Source organism: Crotalus tigris, unplaced genomic scaffold (genome assembly GCF_016545835.1).
Source record: "Crotalus tigris isolate CLP2741 ecotype Arizona unplaced genomic scaffold, ASM1654583v1 scf7180000021465.51407817327:1047546, whole genome shotgun sequence".
NCBI classification, from domain to species: domain Eukaryota; kingdom Metazoa; phylum Chordata; class Lepidosauria; order Squamata; family Viperidae; genus Crotalus; species Crotalus tigris.
This window is the reverse complement of record NW_024098522.1, coordinates 314,804-330,629: the sequence shown is the minus strand read 5'-3', so window position 1 is coordinate 330,629 and position 15,826 is coordinate 314,804. Positions and strand designations below refer to the sequence as shown.

Here is a 15,826-nt window from a genome sequence, read left to right as displayed (position 1 = left end):
CCCATAAATTACCTGGCACCAGCCCAGGAACCAAATGTTCAGTAGAGGAATTAAACATCGATAAAAGGGTCTGGGAACGCACTTTGCTGTGGAGATCAGTGAAGAAAGGAAGACATAAAACATAATTGAAGAAATTCATCTGGAAACATAATCGTGAATAGGATCCTTCTGAGTTTGAATACTTTTGTGGGAATCTTAATGGGTGATCTGGCCCTTACCTACAGTAGCTTTTGCTTCAAAAGGTGAGCAAGGTAATATTTAAACAGAAATATATCAACCAATGCAACCCTGTTCCGTTTCCCAAAGGGAATATTCGACCTATGGTTCCAATTTCCATTGTGTGTATAGTGCGGGGGTGGGCAACCTTGGTTCTTTTATGACTCGTGGACTTCAACTCCCAGAATTCCCGAGCCAGCCATGCTGAGGGGAAAGGGAGAGGTTTCCATGCTGAGCCAGGCTGGCTCAGGAATTCTAGGAATTGAAGACCACAAGTCATAAAAGAGCCAAGGTTACCTATCTCTGGCCTAGGCCTAGGCTACTTTATGACTTGTGGACTTCAACTCCCAGAATTCCTGAGTCAGCATGGCTCAGCTTGGAACCTTTCCCTTTCCCCTCAGCATGGCTGGCTCAGGAATTCTGGGAGTTGAAGTCCATGAGTCATAAAAGAGCCAAGGTTGCCTACCCCTGGTATAGTGATTTTGTAGAGTGGCGTTCATCAGGAAATCTGCTCTTCTACCAGTAATCCTCAACTTAACAGCCGTAATGGTACCTACCCATAACAATCTTAAGCCAGAATGGCTTAAGTGGGTCACTGCCATGAACGACCCGATTTTACATTTATTTCTTTTTTAAAATGGTTTTTAAGCAAATATTGCGGGTACTAAACGAACCCATTATTTGCTAAAACCCAGAAATGCCGGTTGTAAAAAAATGTGGTCAGATAACGGTGGGAAGTTGCAAACAGCCGTAAATGTGGACTGGCTGCCAAGCACCCAAAATGTAATCACATGGTCACAGGGGTTGTGTAGGCGGTTGTCGGATTTTGCAGCCAGGTTGTAAGTACCTTTTAGGGGGAATCTATCATAATTTCAAAACAGTCGCTAAGCGAGCGGTCGTAAGTTGAGGACCTATCTGTACTGTTGCTGAAGAGCACACACCAGGGCATTTTGATCAGTGTTAGGATCCAAGTACAGGTAGTCCTCAACATATGACCACAATTGAGCCCAAAATTTCTGCTGTTAAGTGAGACATTTGTTAAGTGAGTTTGGCCCCATTTTATGATTTGTCTCGCCATAGCTGTTAAGTGATTCATTGCAGTTGATAAGTGGGTAACCTGGTTGTTAAATGAACCTGGCTTCCCCAGACTGGACAGCCATTGGTCTGAAATGATACAGGGTTTCCTGCCTGAGCTGGGGGTTGGACTAAATCAGTGATGCCGAACCTTTTAGAGACCGAGTGCCCAAACTTCAACCCCAAACCCACTTACGTATTGCTGGGTGCCGGGTGAGCGTGGCCGCCAGGTGGGTGTGCCCTGTCAGGTGGGCGTGGCTACAGTGGGCATGGCAAGCTCGATGTTGTTCCTGGGGAGGGATGCCTGTGGGGGCCGGGCAGGGTTGGGGGAGATCCAGGGGTCTCTGGCGGGTGGGGCAGTGGACAGGAAGCTGGTTCTGCAGGGTGAGGCAAGGCACGGTGGGGGTGCCATGTCACAGGACAAGGCAAGGTAGGGGCCGGGGTGGCTGCTGCCTGACACCATCGGCCCTGCACACAAAGGCCAGCAAGCGCATGGGTGCTGGGATGTATCCGGCCACGTGGGACCTCGGCAAGTTAGCGGGCGGCTGAGAGAGAGGGCTCCGAGTGCCGCCTCTGGCACGCGTGCCATAGGTTCGCCATCACTGGACTAGATGACCTCCAAGGTCCCTTCCAACTTTATTATGATTATTATTATTGATCATTGCACAGTCAGCCAGATGTTCAGACTGAATTTGGCATTTTTGTCTACCTATCGAGTCCTTACCAAGGACCTGGGATAGGCAGATGTGGTTGTTTGATGGTATTACCGATATCGTCGCAGGATGGAAGCAGTTCCTAATAAGGCCGCCTTTTGCAATTGACTAATGGCGAATTTGTCAATGCCAGTGGTGTTCAAATGGTGCTCCAGTTGTTTTGGGATTGCACCCAAGGTGCCTATTATTATTGGTACATTATTATTATTATTATCATTCATCGCACAGTCAGCCAGATGTTCAGACTGGATTTGGCATTTTGTCTACCTATCGAGTCCTTACCCAGGACCTGGGATAGGCAGATGTGGATGTTTGATGGTATTACAGGTATCGTCGCAGGATGGAAGCAGTTCCTAGTAAGGCCGCCTTTTGCAATTGACTAATAGCGAATTTGTCAATGCCAATGGTGTTCAAGTGGTGCTCCAGTTGTTTTGGGATTGCACCCAAGGAGCCTATGACTATTGGTACTACCCTTGCTTGCTTTTGCCACAGTCTTTCTATTTCTATTTGTAGGTCTTTGTATTTTGTTATCTTCTCCAGTTCTTTCTCTTCTATTCTGCTGTCTCCAGGCACTGCCACGTCCACTATCCAGACTTTTTTGTCTTTCTTATCGACAATTGTTAAGTCTGGGGTGTTATGTTGCAGGTGCTTGTCTGTTTGAATTCTGAAGTCCCAGAGCAGTTTAATTTTATCATTTTCTATGACTTTCTCTATTTTATGATCCCACCAGTTTTTGCTTACAGGCAAATGATATTTTTTGCAGATCTTCCAATGCACCATTGTTGCTACTTTGTCATGCCGCTGCTTGTAATCAGTCTGTGCAATCTTCTTGCAACAGCTTACCAAGTGGTCCACTGTTGTTGTTGTTGTTGTTGTTATTATTATTATTATTATTATTATTATTATTATTATTATTATCTTTTATTCATTAAACATGAACCTCAGTCAACTGAACATTCAAATTATTATAATAATTATTAAATAATAATAATAATAATAATTGACTGCTTGTGAGAAGGTCACAAAAGAGGATTGCATGACAATGGGACAGAGCAACGGTCATAAATATGAACCTGTTGCAAGCCTTGAATTTTGATCACATGATCACAGGGAGCCTGTAAAGGTCATTCAGGGTGAAAAACGGTCGTGGCTCACATTTTTCAGTGCTGTTGTAACTTTGAACGGTCACTAAATGAACATAACCTCATTCTAATGCCTCAACACCCGAAGCGCCACTGACTCCCTTTCCTGTGCTGCCACCTGCTTATAAACTGCAGTCCACTTGGAGATTAGAGGTGAAACATCTAAATATATTTTCTTTCTTCCCTTCTGTATTTGGATGCTTTAAGGAATCAAGCTGACGTTGAGTGATGCGCCCGTTGCCGCTGAGGATCTCTTCTTTGAAGTGGTGCAACCTCCTCACCATGGAGTTCTACTCAAACACAGCTCCGGATTCCCAGTCCACATGACCACCGGTACGCTTGGGGGTGGAGGGGAAGTTTCTCGTCCCGTTGTTTTGTCTGTGATCTTTCACATTACGAAGAAGAAGCAAGCATCCACTAAAAGGCGAAATGAATGCTTGCAGGTAGTCCTTACTTAATGACCATGATTACTAAGCATCGCCTTACCGCAGGGGTCTTCAAACCTGGCCCTTTTATGACTTGTGGACTTCAACTCCCAGAATTCCTCAGCCAGGCACCCTGTGAGGTCGATTGGGCTGAGAGAGAGTGACAAACCCAACGTAACCCAGCCAGCTTTCATGCTTGAGGTGGGACTAGAACTCACAGTCTCCTGGTGATTGCCCCCAAATCAACCAGCCGGTTTTCATGGTTAAGGCGGGACTAGAACTCACAGTCTCCTGGTGATTGCCCCAAAATCAACCAGCCGGTTTTCATGGTTAAGGCGGGACTAGAACTCACAATCTCTTGTTGATTGCCCCAAAATCAACCATCCGGTTTTCATGGTTAAGGCGAGACTAGAACTCACAATCTCCTGGTGATTGCCCCAAAACCAACCAGCCGGTTTTCATGGTTAAGGCGGGACTAGAACTCACAATCTCCTGGTGATTGCCCCAAAATCAACCAGCCGGTTTTCATGGTTAAGGCGGGACTAGAACTCACAATCTCTTGTTGATTGCCCCAAAATCAACCATCCAGTTTTCATGGTTAAGGCGAGACTAGAACTCACAATCTCCTGGTGATTGCCCCAAAACCAACCAGCCGGTTTTCATGGTTAAGGCGAGACTAGAACTCACAGTCTCCTGGTGATTGCCCCCAAATCAACCAGCCAGTTTTCATGGTTAAGGTGGGACTAGAACTCGCAGTCTCCTGGTGATTGCTCCAAAATCAACCAGCTGGTTTTCATGGTTAAGGCGAGACTAGAACTCACAGTCTCCTGGTGATTGCCCCCAAATCAACCAACCGGTTTTCATGGTTAAGGTGGGACTAGAGCTCACAGTCTCCTGGTGATTGCCCCCAAATCAACCAGCCGGTTTTCATGGTTAAGGCGGGACTAGAACTCACAGTCTCCTGGTGATTGCCCCCAAATCAACCAGCCGGTTTTCATGGTTAAGGCGGGACTAGAACTCACAGTCTCCTGGTGATTGCCCAAAAATCAATCAGCTGGCTTTCACGCTTAAGGCGGGACTAGAATTCACTGTCTCCTGGTTTTTAGCCTGATGTATTCACCACTAGACTAAACTGGCTCTGTATGAATATGATGGATATTCTGAAACTCATATCTGGTCAGTTCCATGAATGAAGTGAAACTCTTCTCCATTGTTAACCATTAAAACAGAATTTCTGAACTACCAAGGAAAACCTTTTCTTGTCCATAAATTCATTCCAGCCTGGAATGAAATTGGTGCTTCCTCATTTCATTCAGGGTCACTATAAAGAGTACTGTTCCTTGGACCGAGGCACATTTCTATATTTACTTAGGGGGATTTATCTTAATGTTATGTGAAGGAGAAAATTCTGATTTTAGCCTTTCTCTCTGGGAAGGCGACAGTTTCACCTATGAGGAAGTCACCAGGAACTACTTGCATTATCTCCATGATGGCTCATCCTCAGAAGAAGACAGCGTGGAAATTTCAGTGACCGATGGCACCACCAAAGACCTCATTTTGCTCAAGGTGGAAGTAACCCCAGTCAACATCGATGGGCCAAGGCTGGATCCGAGCTGCTCGCTGAGTATCACTGTGGCTAGCAAAAGCTCTGCAATCATCACTCGATCCCACTTTGCTTATATTGTAAGCATCTGATCTAGTTTTTGTTTGTTTGTTTGATATCTCAGCTTTAATCTGTATCTTAGTATATTAATATATTTGGTGGGCTCAAAGCAGTCATAGAGTTAAAGAGATAGAAAACATAGGGTTGCTCATTTAGACAGGAGGAAAGGGGAGGAACCAAAGAAAACCACCTGGTTTGGTCTTGGGTTTTGTGCAAACTTCAGTTTTGAGTGGTCAGGTCAAAACTTGGCAACTGAAGATCCAAGGGAATCCTAAATTCAGAGCATTTTAATAAATAATAATAATAATAATAATAATAATAATAATAATAATAATAATAATAATAATAATAATAATGTTGGAAGGGACCTTGGAGGTCATCGAGTCCAACCCCCTGCTCAGGCAGGAAACCCTACACCATTTCGGACAGATGGCTGTCCAGTCTCTTCTTTAAAACTTCCAGTGTTGGAGCATTTACTGCTTCTGGAGGCAGGTTGTTCCATTGGTTAATTGTTCTAACTGTCAGGAAGTTTCTCCTTAGTTCTAGGTTGCTTCTCTCCTTGATTAGTTTCCATCCGTTGCTTCTTGTCCTGCCTTCAGGTGCTTTGGAGAATAGCTTCACTCCCTCTTCTTTGTGGCAGCCCCTGAGATATTAGAACACTGCTATCATGTCCCCCCTTGTCCTTCTCTTCATTAAACTAGACATATCCAATTCCAGCAACTGTTCCTCATATGTTTTAGCCTCCAGTCCCCTGATCATCTTTGTTGCTCTTCTCTGTACTCTTTCTAGAGTCTCAACATCTTTTTTACATCGTGGTGACCAAAACTGGATGCAGTATTTCAAGTGTGGCCTTACCAAGGCATTGTAGAGTGGTATTAATACTTCATGTGATCTTGATTCTATCCTTCTGTTAAGGCAGCCTAGCACTATGTTGGCTTTTTTGGCAGCTGCAGCACACGGCTGGCTCATATTTAAGTGATTGTCCACTAGGACTCCGAGGTCCCTCTCACAGTTAACTACTATTGAGCAAGGTACCCCCTATACTATACCTGTATGTTTGGTTTTTCTTGCCTAAATGTAGAACCTTACTTTCTTCACCTGAAACTGACATTTTTGTTTTTGAATTATAAAGTTCAGAGCAGCTTCGAAAATGACATTTTTCAATGTCCCTGACAAATAACAAGGGCCGCTAGTATTCATATGGCTGAAAACAACCTCTTTGTGATTCTGGACGACTCAGGTGTAAGACAACCCATGTCCTGCAAAGTTCTGGGGTCAAAAATTCTTTTGTTATAAGGACTTCTCATGACTTTGTGCTTTCATCAAAAAAGCAGAGTTGGAAGGGACCTGGAGGCTAAACTACACTTTAGCTACAATAGAAATAACTGCAGTATCTCGATACAGAGGCTCTCTAGAGTAGATTGTACATAACCTTTTATGGATAACCAACTGCTCGTGAAAGCATTTCCTTGCTCGAATGCATCTACTATTAATCAAGTTTTCTTACGTTGAGATCTGAGATTGTGTGCTAGGATACTAAGATAAAGCAAATTGGCTAATATATATTTCAGTATAATTAGCTAAAAGTTCAACTACTTGCAAACTTGGCCAATTCGATTAATTCAGTAAAACGTGATTTATTTGTGATGGGCTGATACCCATTTTAGCTTTTCCTGGTTATTTTCGCTCCTTGATTCTAATCCTGCTCTTTCACATTTTTGCTTTCTAAAACACTCCACAAGTCTGAAAAATACCACAGTGGAATTGGGTATGTCTAGTTTAATGAAGAGAAGGACGAGGGGGGACATGTTAGCAGTGTTCCAATATCTCAGGGGCTGCCCCAAAGAAGAGGGAGTCAATCTACAGGTGGTCCTTGACTTAGGAGCCCCAGATTTTTATTGCTAAGCGAGACAGTTCTTAAGTGAATCTGGCTTCCGTATTGACTTCGTTTGTGAGAAGGGTTGCAAAAGATGATCCCAGGATATTGCAACTATCATAAATATGATTCAGTTGCCAAGTGGTCTGAATTTTGATCACATGACCATGGGGATGCTGCAGTGGTCGTAAGCGTGAAAAATGTTAGTGCTGTTGTAACTTCAAATGTTCACTAAACGATCTGTTATAAGTCAAGGACTACCTGTACATGCTCAACATACTAAATTATTTTGGTTCCTGAATCGTTTTTTTTACCTTGCTTGATCTTACATAGCTAAGCACCCAGCATTCACTGTCCTTAACAGAAGTAGATACATTAGTAGCCAAAATTGTGGAAACCTTTTGGGAAAAGTGTATTTTTGAGATTTGATGACTAATAACACCACTTTTTTGGGGAGTAGTACCATAAAACTATATATCAATGGAAAGATAGTTTAATCAAGAATGTAATGCAACAAAGTTTGTTCAATTATCTGTACTGTATTCTATGAAAAGTTATAGCCAAATAACCAGAATAAGGAAGCACAACTTGCTTAGGTTGATATCAGGCAGCTTTCCTTCATCTGATGGTAGCCAATGAGCGTGAGTGTTTAGAAAGCCAATCAGGTGTCATCTTGTTTTGGCAATGAGCCAATCAGATCGCAGTAGGGTTCAGTTATTGACCTCATGTATTGAAGCTGAGAGGAGGACATTGGTCAGTGTGTTATGTGATCGCTATCAACTTGGTTGGGTTTTTGGGTGTTCTTTCATTTAGTGAGCTTGTAAAACGTAATAAAATTAAAGTAATGGTGCAAAGAGTTGACTGGTTGCCCAGAAAGCGATGCAAAATAGTATTGTTAAATGAACAAGGCTACAGTTGTAAAGAAATTAGAAAAAAAAATGGTGGAAATTTAACCAAAGGTGGCATTTCTACTGTACACTTTCCCCAAAAGGTTTCCACAATTTTGGCCACTACTGTAAATGCACCTAATACAGGATCAAGCAATAATTTCCCAGTACTATTTTTCTATTAAGATAGCACAGGATTCTACTCACTTTCTATGGACCACATAATACTGCTGACTCACCTTTATCTTTCCTTAACATTATATTTAAAATGAGGATAATAAAATCTCAGGAATAAATTTCTGGGTCTGAGTGTGATGGATGGAGCCTGGAGGAAGACTGGACGAATTGTTCATTTTTTAAAATTTATATTAATCATCAAATATCAATCATTATCAAAGAGTGCTTGACCACAGAACCCACTATAGCACAACCAACCCAGCTATGAAAAAGAAGATATCATACATCAAAAATATCTCTGAAACAAGCAACAGACTATTTGAATCACACAACATCACTGTAGCACACAAACCAAAATATTTTAAGTTAACCAAAAGACCTAGTAGCTCAAGAAAAAAAACCCAGGAGTTATCTAGAACATATTATATAAAGACAGTAACAACCACTATGTAGGATAGGCAGGCAGGAGACTAATAGAACAGAATAGCAGAATTGGAAAGAACCTTGTAGGTCATGTAAACCAACCCTTTGCTCGGTTTTGTGCCTTTCTCCTTGCTGATCATGGCTTGGTGGGGATAATAATAATGATGATGATGATGATGTTGGAAGGGACCTTGGAGGTCATCTAGTCCAACCCCCTGCTCAGGCAGGAAACCCTATACCATTTCAGATAAATGGCTATCCAGTCTCTTCTTAAAAACTTCCAGTGTTGGAGCATTCACTGCTTCTGGAGGCACGTTGTTCCACTGGTTAATTGTTCTAACTGTCAGGAGGTTTCTCCTTAGTTCCAGGTGGCTTCTCTCCTTGATCAGTTTCCATCCGTTGCTTCTTGTCCTGCCTTCAGGCGTTTGGAAAATAGTTAGTTATCATTTAGTCCAGGGATCCCCAACCCCTGGTCCGTGGACCAGTATCGGGCCGCGGCATGCCAGCAACCCACAAACAAGCAAAGCTTGGGGGGAAGGTAACAGCATTCCATGTGCCTTTGATGTCTTTGGACAACACTGGCTCCCTCAGCTAAGAAACGGAGAGGAGCAGCGCCCCCTAGAGTCTGACACGACTGGAGAGGGGGAATCTTTACCTTTAGTCCAGTGGTTCTCAACCTTTTTAATGCCGCGACCCCCAACCGGTCGTAAGTCGAGGACTACTCAACCGGTCGTAAGTCGAGGACTACTCAACTGGTCATAAGTCGAGGACTACTCAACTGGTGCAGCCCCGTTTGCAGAATGGGACTTTTGGCGGGCTCAGCAGGGCAGAGACAGCCTGGACAACTCCTATTGGCTTTTGAAAGCCAATAAAATTAGACTCTATTCAAGAGAGTCTATTCTATTGGCTTTCGAACGCCAATAGAATAAGAGGGAGTAGCACAGCTAAGGAAAAGGGGGAAAAAATGGTGGACTGCGTTGTTTGGCGACTCCCGTGAAATGGCCGTTCGACCCCAAATGGGGTCCCGACCCACAGGTGGAGAACCATTGCTTTAGTCCTAGTGATCAATGAGTTTCAGTGCTCTAGAGATGAGGGTTGCGATTGTGTCTCATCAAACTCAGGGAGCACGAGATGGGTCACCTCCCAAGAGCATCTCTTAGCCTGCTGTGAGTTGGAATTGTTCTAGCTTTCTTTTTTTACTTACACCCAGACAAAGGAAACATGGCCTGTGGCTCTAGCAGGAAGTCAAAGGCAACATCCTTCCTGCTGCTTGAAACAACACGCCTTATTCTGACTTTCATGCAGGTGGGGACTTGGCTTGTTCTTTCTGGCATTTCACAGAGCCCGCTAAGACAGTCTGGGCACGTAGGCCGATCTCTGTTTGCATTTTTATGATGCACAGACAACAGCTGATCCTGGGCCAGGAAAGCCATCCTTTCGCAGAGAAGACAAGGCTGGAATGTAAAAGGCTCACACACACCCCCTTGAATATTCCGGATTGACAAAGATTTTAACCTGTTCTCCTACCTAAATCTTGAAAGAAAAGAAAGAAAGAAAGAAAGAAAGAAAGAAAGAAAGAAAGAAAGAAAGAAAGAAAGAAAGAAAGAAAGAAAGAAAGAAAAGAAAGAAAGGAAAAAGAAAGAAAGGGAGAAAGAGGGAGAGAGAAAGAAAGAAAGAAAAAAAGCGAAAGAAAGAAAGAAAGAAAAAGGGAGATAGGAAGGAAGGAAAGAAAGAAAGAGAAAGGGAGAAAGAAAGAAAGAAAGAAAGAAAGGGAGAAAGAAAGGAAGGAAAGAAAAAGAAAGGGAGAAGAAAGAAAGGAGAAAGAAAGGAGAAAGAAAGAAAAGAAGGAGAAAGAGAGAAAAAGAAGAAAGAAAGAGAAAAGAGGGAGGGAGAAAGGAAGGAAAAGAAAGAAAACGAAAGAAAGGGAGAAAGAAAGGAAGGAAAGAAAGAAAGGGAGAAAGAAAGAGAAAGAAAAAGAAAAGAAAGAAAGAAAAGAGGGAGAAAGAGAAAGAAAAAGAAAAGAAAGGGAGAAAGAGAAAGAAAGAAAGAAAGAAAAGAAAGGGAGAAAGAGAAAGAAAGAAAGAAAGAAAGAAAGAAAGAAAGAAAGAAAGAAAGATGTTCTGGTTTCTGAGGGGAAATTAATCTGAATTTTTGCCCCATTTTACGAACTTTCTTGCCACAACTGTTAAGTGAATCACTGCAGTGGTTAAATTAGTGGCATGGCTGTTAAGTGAATCTAGCTTCCCCGTTGACCTTGCTTGTCAGAAGGTCGCCAAAGGGGGTCACGGTCATAAATATGAGTCAGCTGCCAAGTCCTTGAATTTTGATCATGTGATTCTGGGGAACGCTGCAACGGTCGTAAGTATTCAAGATGGTCATAAGTTACTTTTTTCAGTGCCTTTGTAACTTTGAACGGTCACTAAATGAACTGTTGTAAGACGAGGACTGCCTGCAGACATAACCAGGTGGTTGAGCTCTGTGCCTTTGCTTTTATCCCTAAATTGCTATGGCTTTTACTCTTGTTCAACTTTTCTGTGCAGAAAAGTCCAATACAGATAGTCCTCGACTTACAACGGTTCGTTTAGTGACCATTAGTCACTGAAAAAAGTGACTCTCTTTCACACTTACAACCATTTGGCCGTTTCCCCAGGGTCACGTGATCCAAATTCAGATTGACTCATATTTACGACGGTTGCAGTATCCTGGCAATCTCTTTTGGTGACCTTCTGACCATTAAAGTCAATGGGGGAAGCCAGATTCCCTTTACAACTGTGTTAGTAACTTAGCAACTGCAGTGATTCACTTAACAACTGTGGCAAGAAAGGTCGTAAAATGGGTCTCACTTAACAACTATTTTGCTTAGCAATGGAAATTTTGGGGCTCAATTGTGGTCCTAAGTCGGAAGGCTACCTGTATTCTTTTAAAGCAGTGTTTCTCAACCTTGACAATTTTAAGGCATGTGGACTTCAACTCCCAGAATTCCACAGCCAGCAATGCTGGCTGTGGAATTCTGGGAGTTGAAGTCCACATGCCTTAAAATTGTCAAGGTTGAGAAACACTGCTTTAAACCATTTATATGAAGTCTCCCTTTGTGCCCACTAGGTCTCTTGGCTTTTCTGATATTTTTTCCATGAACATCATAAAAAGGATCAGGTAAATATCCTATAAGGAGCTATTTCTCCTTTTGGAAGTGAGCATCACTACCTTGGCAGCTATTGTATCACGAAGCGTCGTGTCTCCTGTGGCTGCCATTTTGCCCGTGTGCTGTGCCCATCCTCAGCTGCCAAGCAAGAGCAAGAAGGCAAGAAATACATTTCAGACAGGAGCTGTTCAGAGTTCATCTGGGGTGAATTTAGCGTCTTTTAAACTGCAAGAAAAATTGCACTTTATAGTGCATTAATATAGGGTGTCTTTGAATACTACGAAACACTTTTCCCCAAATTGCTCTGCAGCTGGGCTGAGTTGCCTTTTGTAAGATAAGGGTATATCAACAACCTAAGATATGCAGATGATACCACTCTAATGGCAGAAAGTGAAGAGGAACTAAAGCAGGGCTTTTCAACCAATGGTACGGGTACTACCTGTGGTACATTGGCACCTGGCAGGTGGTACGCGAGCATCCTAGAAAAGTAGTGGAGGAGGGGAATGAGCTGAACCGGTGGCAGCACCACACAAGCCTGAGCGAGAGATGGCTAGAGCTGCAGGGCTGTCAGGGCTCAGCAGAAGCGCCAGGATCAGCGCCAGGCTCCAGCTGGAGCTCGGCACTGATCCTGGTGCTTCTGCTGAGCCCAGAAGACGCGCCGATCAGCTGGAATGTTGCAGCATCTCCAGGGTCTTGTGATTTACATTCAGATGCTTGGCAACTGATTCATATTTATGACGGTCACAGTGTCCCAAGGTCATGTGAAGTGACCAAAACCTGCTGCAACCACCCAGCAGATGGGGGGGGGGAATAAAAACCAAACACTCCCTCACCCCACCTTCGCTGCCAATCCTTAACAAAAATCCTTACAACAATGGAAACCTCGGACAGGAGGAAGAGCACCGCCGGGTGGGCAGGCAGGTGTCTTGCTCGGCTGTGCCTTGGGGGAGCACTCTTTTCAGTGCCATTGTAACTTCAAAGAGTCACTAAGCGAACTGTTGTAAGTCGAGGACTACCTGTATTTTATCACTTTTTTCCTTTTTTTTTTTTTGGGGTCATCAAGTTTTTGACACCTTGCAAGGCGACTGGTGGTACTCGGATATTGCCATATCCTAAAAGTAGTACAATGGGTGAAAAGGTTGAAAAGCCCTGAACTAAATAGCCTCTTGATGCGGGTGAAGGAGAGTGCAAAACTTGGCTTGAAACTCAACATTAAGAAAACCAAGATCATGGCATCCAGCCCTCTCAATTCCAGGCAAATAGATGGGGAAGAAATGGAAGTAGTGACAGATTTTATCTTCCTGGGCTCCAGGATAACTGCAGATGGGGACTGCAGCCAAGAAATTAAAGGATGCTTGCTCCAGGGAGGAAAGCTATGGCAAATCTAGACAGCATACTAAAAAGCAGAGACATCACCCTGCCAACAAAAGTACGTATAGTCAAGACCATGGTTTTCCTAGTTGCAATGTATGGCTGTGAAAGTTGGACCATAAGAAAGGCTGAGCGCCAAAGAATTGAGGCCTTTGAACTATGGTGCTGGAGAAGACTCCTGCAAGTCCCCAGGACTGCAGGGCGATCCAACCGGTCAGTCCTAGAGAAGATCAACCCTGACTGCTCTTTAGAAGGCCAAATCCTGAAGTTGAAACTCAAGTCCTTTGGCCACCTAATGAGAAGGAAGGACTCCCTGGAGAAGAGCCTAATGCTGGGAAAGATGGAGGGCAAGAGAAGAAGGGGACAACAGAGAATGAGGTGGCTGGATGGAGTCACTGAAGCAGTAGGCATGAGCTTAAATGGACTCCAGAAGATGGTAGAGGACAGGAAGGCCTGGAGGAATGTTGTCCATGGGGTCGCGATGGGTCGGACACAACTTCTCAACCAACAACAACAAAGATAAGGGTCTTGGCTGTCTCAGTTGCTATTTCCTTTTCCAGCTTCCCCACAATCGTTCAAATCAGACTGAAAAAATGGGTATATCCCCGAACTAAATTATTTGCGAGGTGTTTTCTTGCTGTATCCTCCACCCTGTTCCTGTCTATAAGAGCCTGTCTATTGTGCCGTTGTTACTCGTCTTCCTCAACATGCTCTTCAATCTTCTCTATCTCTTCTAAATTACAGGTGGTCCTCAACTTAAGACCACAGTTGAGCCCAAAATTTCTGCTGCTAAGTAAGACAGTTGTTAAGTGAGTTCTGTCCCACTTTATGACCTTTTTTACCACAGTTGTTAAGTGAATTGCTGCAGTTGTTAAGTTGGTAACATGGTTTCCTCGTTGACTTTGCTTATAAAAAGGTCGCAAAAGGTGATCACATGATCCCAGGACACTGCAACCCATCTTAAATATGAGTCAGTTGCCAAGCATCTGAATTCTGATCACATGACCATGGGAGGCTACAACTACTGTAAATGTGAAAAATGGTCATAAGTCACTTTTTTCAGTGCTGTTGCAACTTTGAACAGTCACTAAAAGAATTGCTATAAGTTGAGAACTACCTCTAGTGTTGGAAAAGGACAGACAAAGCCTGGGGGCGGAGTCAAGAGAGGAATCAGCCTGGAATCCTTATATTCTCACAAGCGGTCTAAATCCAATCCCTCTTGAATTCTGATAACTCTTACCTAGCTCCAATTTAGTGCTGACCCTCAGTTGACAAGATTCTTCTTTATAGGCACATGCAATAAATCAGCTTGACCTTATTTATGTATTTTATTTCCTTATAAATATTATAGCAATATTAGCGTAAATGAAAACTTGAGTGTTTCTTAAAGGTTGACTGATTTTGAATAACACCTTGTACATGTGTAACCTTTACTGCTGCAATTGATTTTGGGATGTTTATGGCGGAAAGATTATTGATGTAGGTGCTACATCAGTAGGTTTATTTTATTTTGTAATGTTTTGGTATCGAAGACATCAGCAGTTTTGAAGAATCTTTGGCTTAATTGAATACCTTTTTTTCCCCCAGTGATTAAATATTTGTACTCAATTAAAGGCGGCCAATAAACCCATGACTGAAATCAAAATAATCAGCAGATTTTTTTTTTTTAAAAAGAATTCTACCTAATTGGATGTACCTCTCTTAATTTATTAAATACTTTTTAATTAGTTAAGTCAACGTATTAATTGGCAAAAAAAAAATCAAAGCTCTCCCCCAATCAATTGACTCACAAGGCCAATTAATCCATTAACTCAGGTAATGATTAAAAAGTATTTAATGAATTAGAACTGCAAGACAGAAGTCTTTGCATGATTTTTCTCCTTTAATTTTAAAATAGGCGCCACGGTACAGAACAACATCATCAGAACAAGTTTGTTCTCAATTTATGTATACTGCAGGTAGCTCTTGTTTTATGATCCTAGTGGAGCCCAGAAATATGGTTTATAATCATGCCAGGTTTGACGTGACCACATCAAATTTTACAATCCTTTTTGTCGTGGTTGTTAAATGAATGCCACAGTTGTTAAATGGATATGATGGTTGTTAAGAGAACTCATTATACCCGGTGGGGGTATTTTTGCTAAAAACTGGGAACCATCAAAAAAGTCACAAATTGTCACTGTGGCTGTAGGATGCTACAAAGGCCCATAAATGCAAACCAAGTGTCCAATGTGATCATGGGACCACAGGGGCGAAAATATTGGAATTTTGAAACTGTGTCATAAATTATCCAGTAAGCGATCGGTCATAAATTGAGAACTACCTTTCAAACATGCTATAAAGTAGGACTCTTTTTTAATATAATATTTTATTAATTTTCCAATTTTACATTTGAGCATTTAAAAAGCAATGTGGTGACTGGGTTAATCAGTAGTTCGATAACAAAATCTTTAGTACAAATCTCAGGTTACAATATCAGATATTTCTTCTCTCTTTCCCTTAACATTTACTGTCTCGTATTCAAGCCCGTACATTTCTAATTATATCAACTCAATAAAAACATCATTATTACATTTATCAATAAATTTTTGGCTTGTACATATCTTAATTGCATTCAATCTTCATAAACAATCCATAGCCTGTTATTAATTTTTACATAATTTTTAATTTCTCATCAATATTCCAATTTAAGCTTTGATATCCATAATTTTCAGACT

General features: G+C 42.3%; 1 protein-coding gene across 2 annotated transcripts in view; it reads left to right on the top strand.

Annotated features, from left to right (window-relative positions):
• FRAS1 (Fraser extracellular matrix complex subunit 1) overlaps nt 1-15,826 on the top strand; it is a 416,742-nt gene that overhangs the window by 308,111 nt on the left and 92,805 nt on the right. For both annotated transcript variants that reach the window (XM_039318704.1, XM_039318705.1), the window contains 2 exons: nt 3,353-3,478; nt 5,006-5,253. In XM_039318704.1, coding sequence (XP_039174638.1) covers nt 3,353-3,478; nt 5,006-5,253 — 374 coding nt within the window. The remainder of the gene's footprint in view (nt 1-3,352; nt 3,479-5,005; nt 5,254-15,826) is intronic.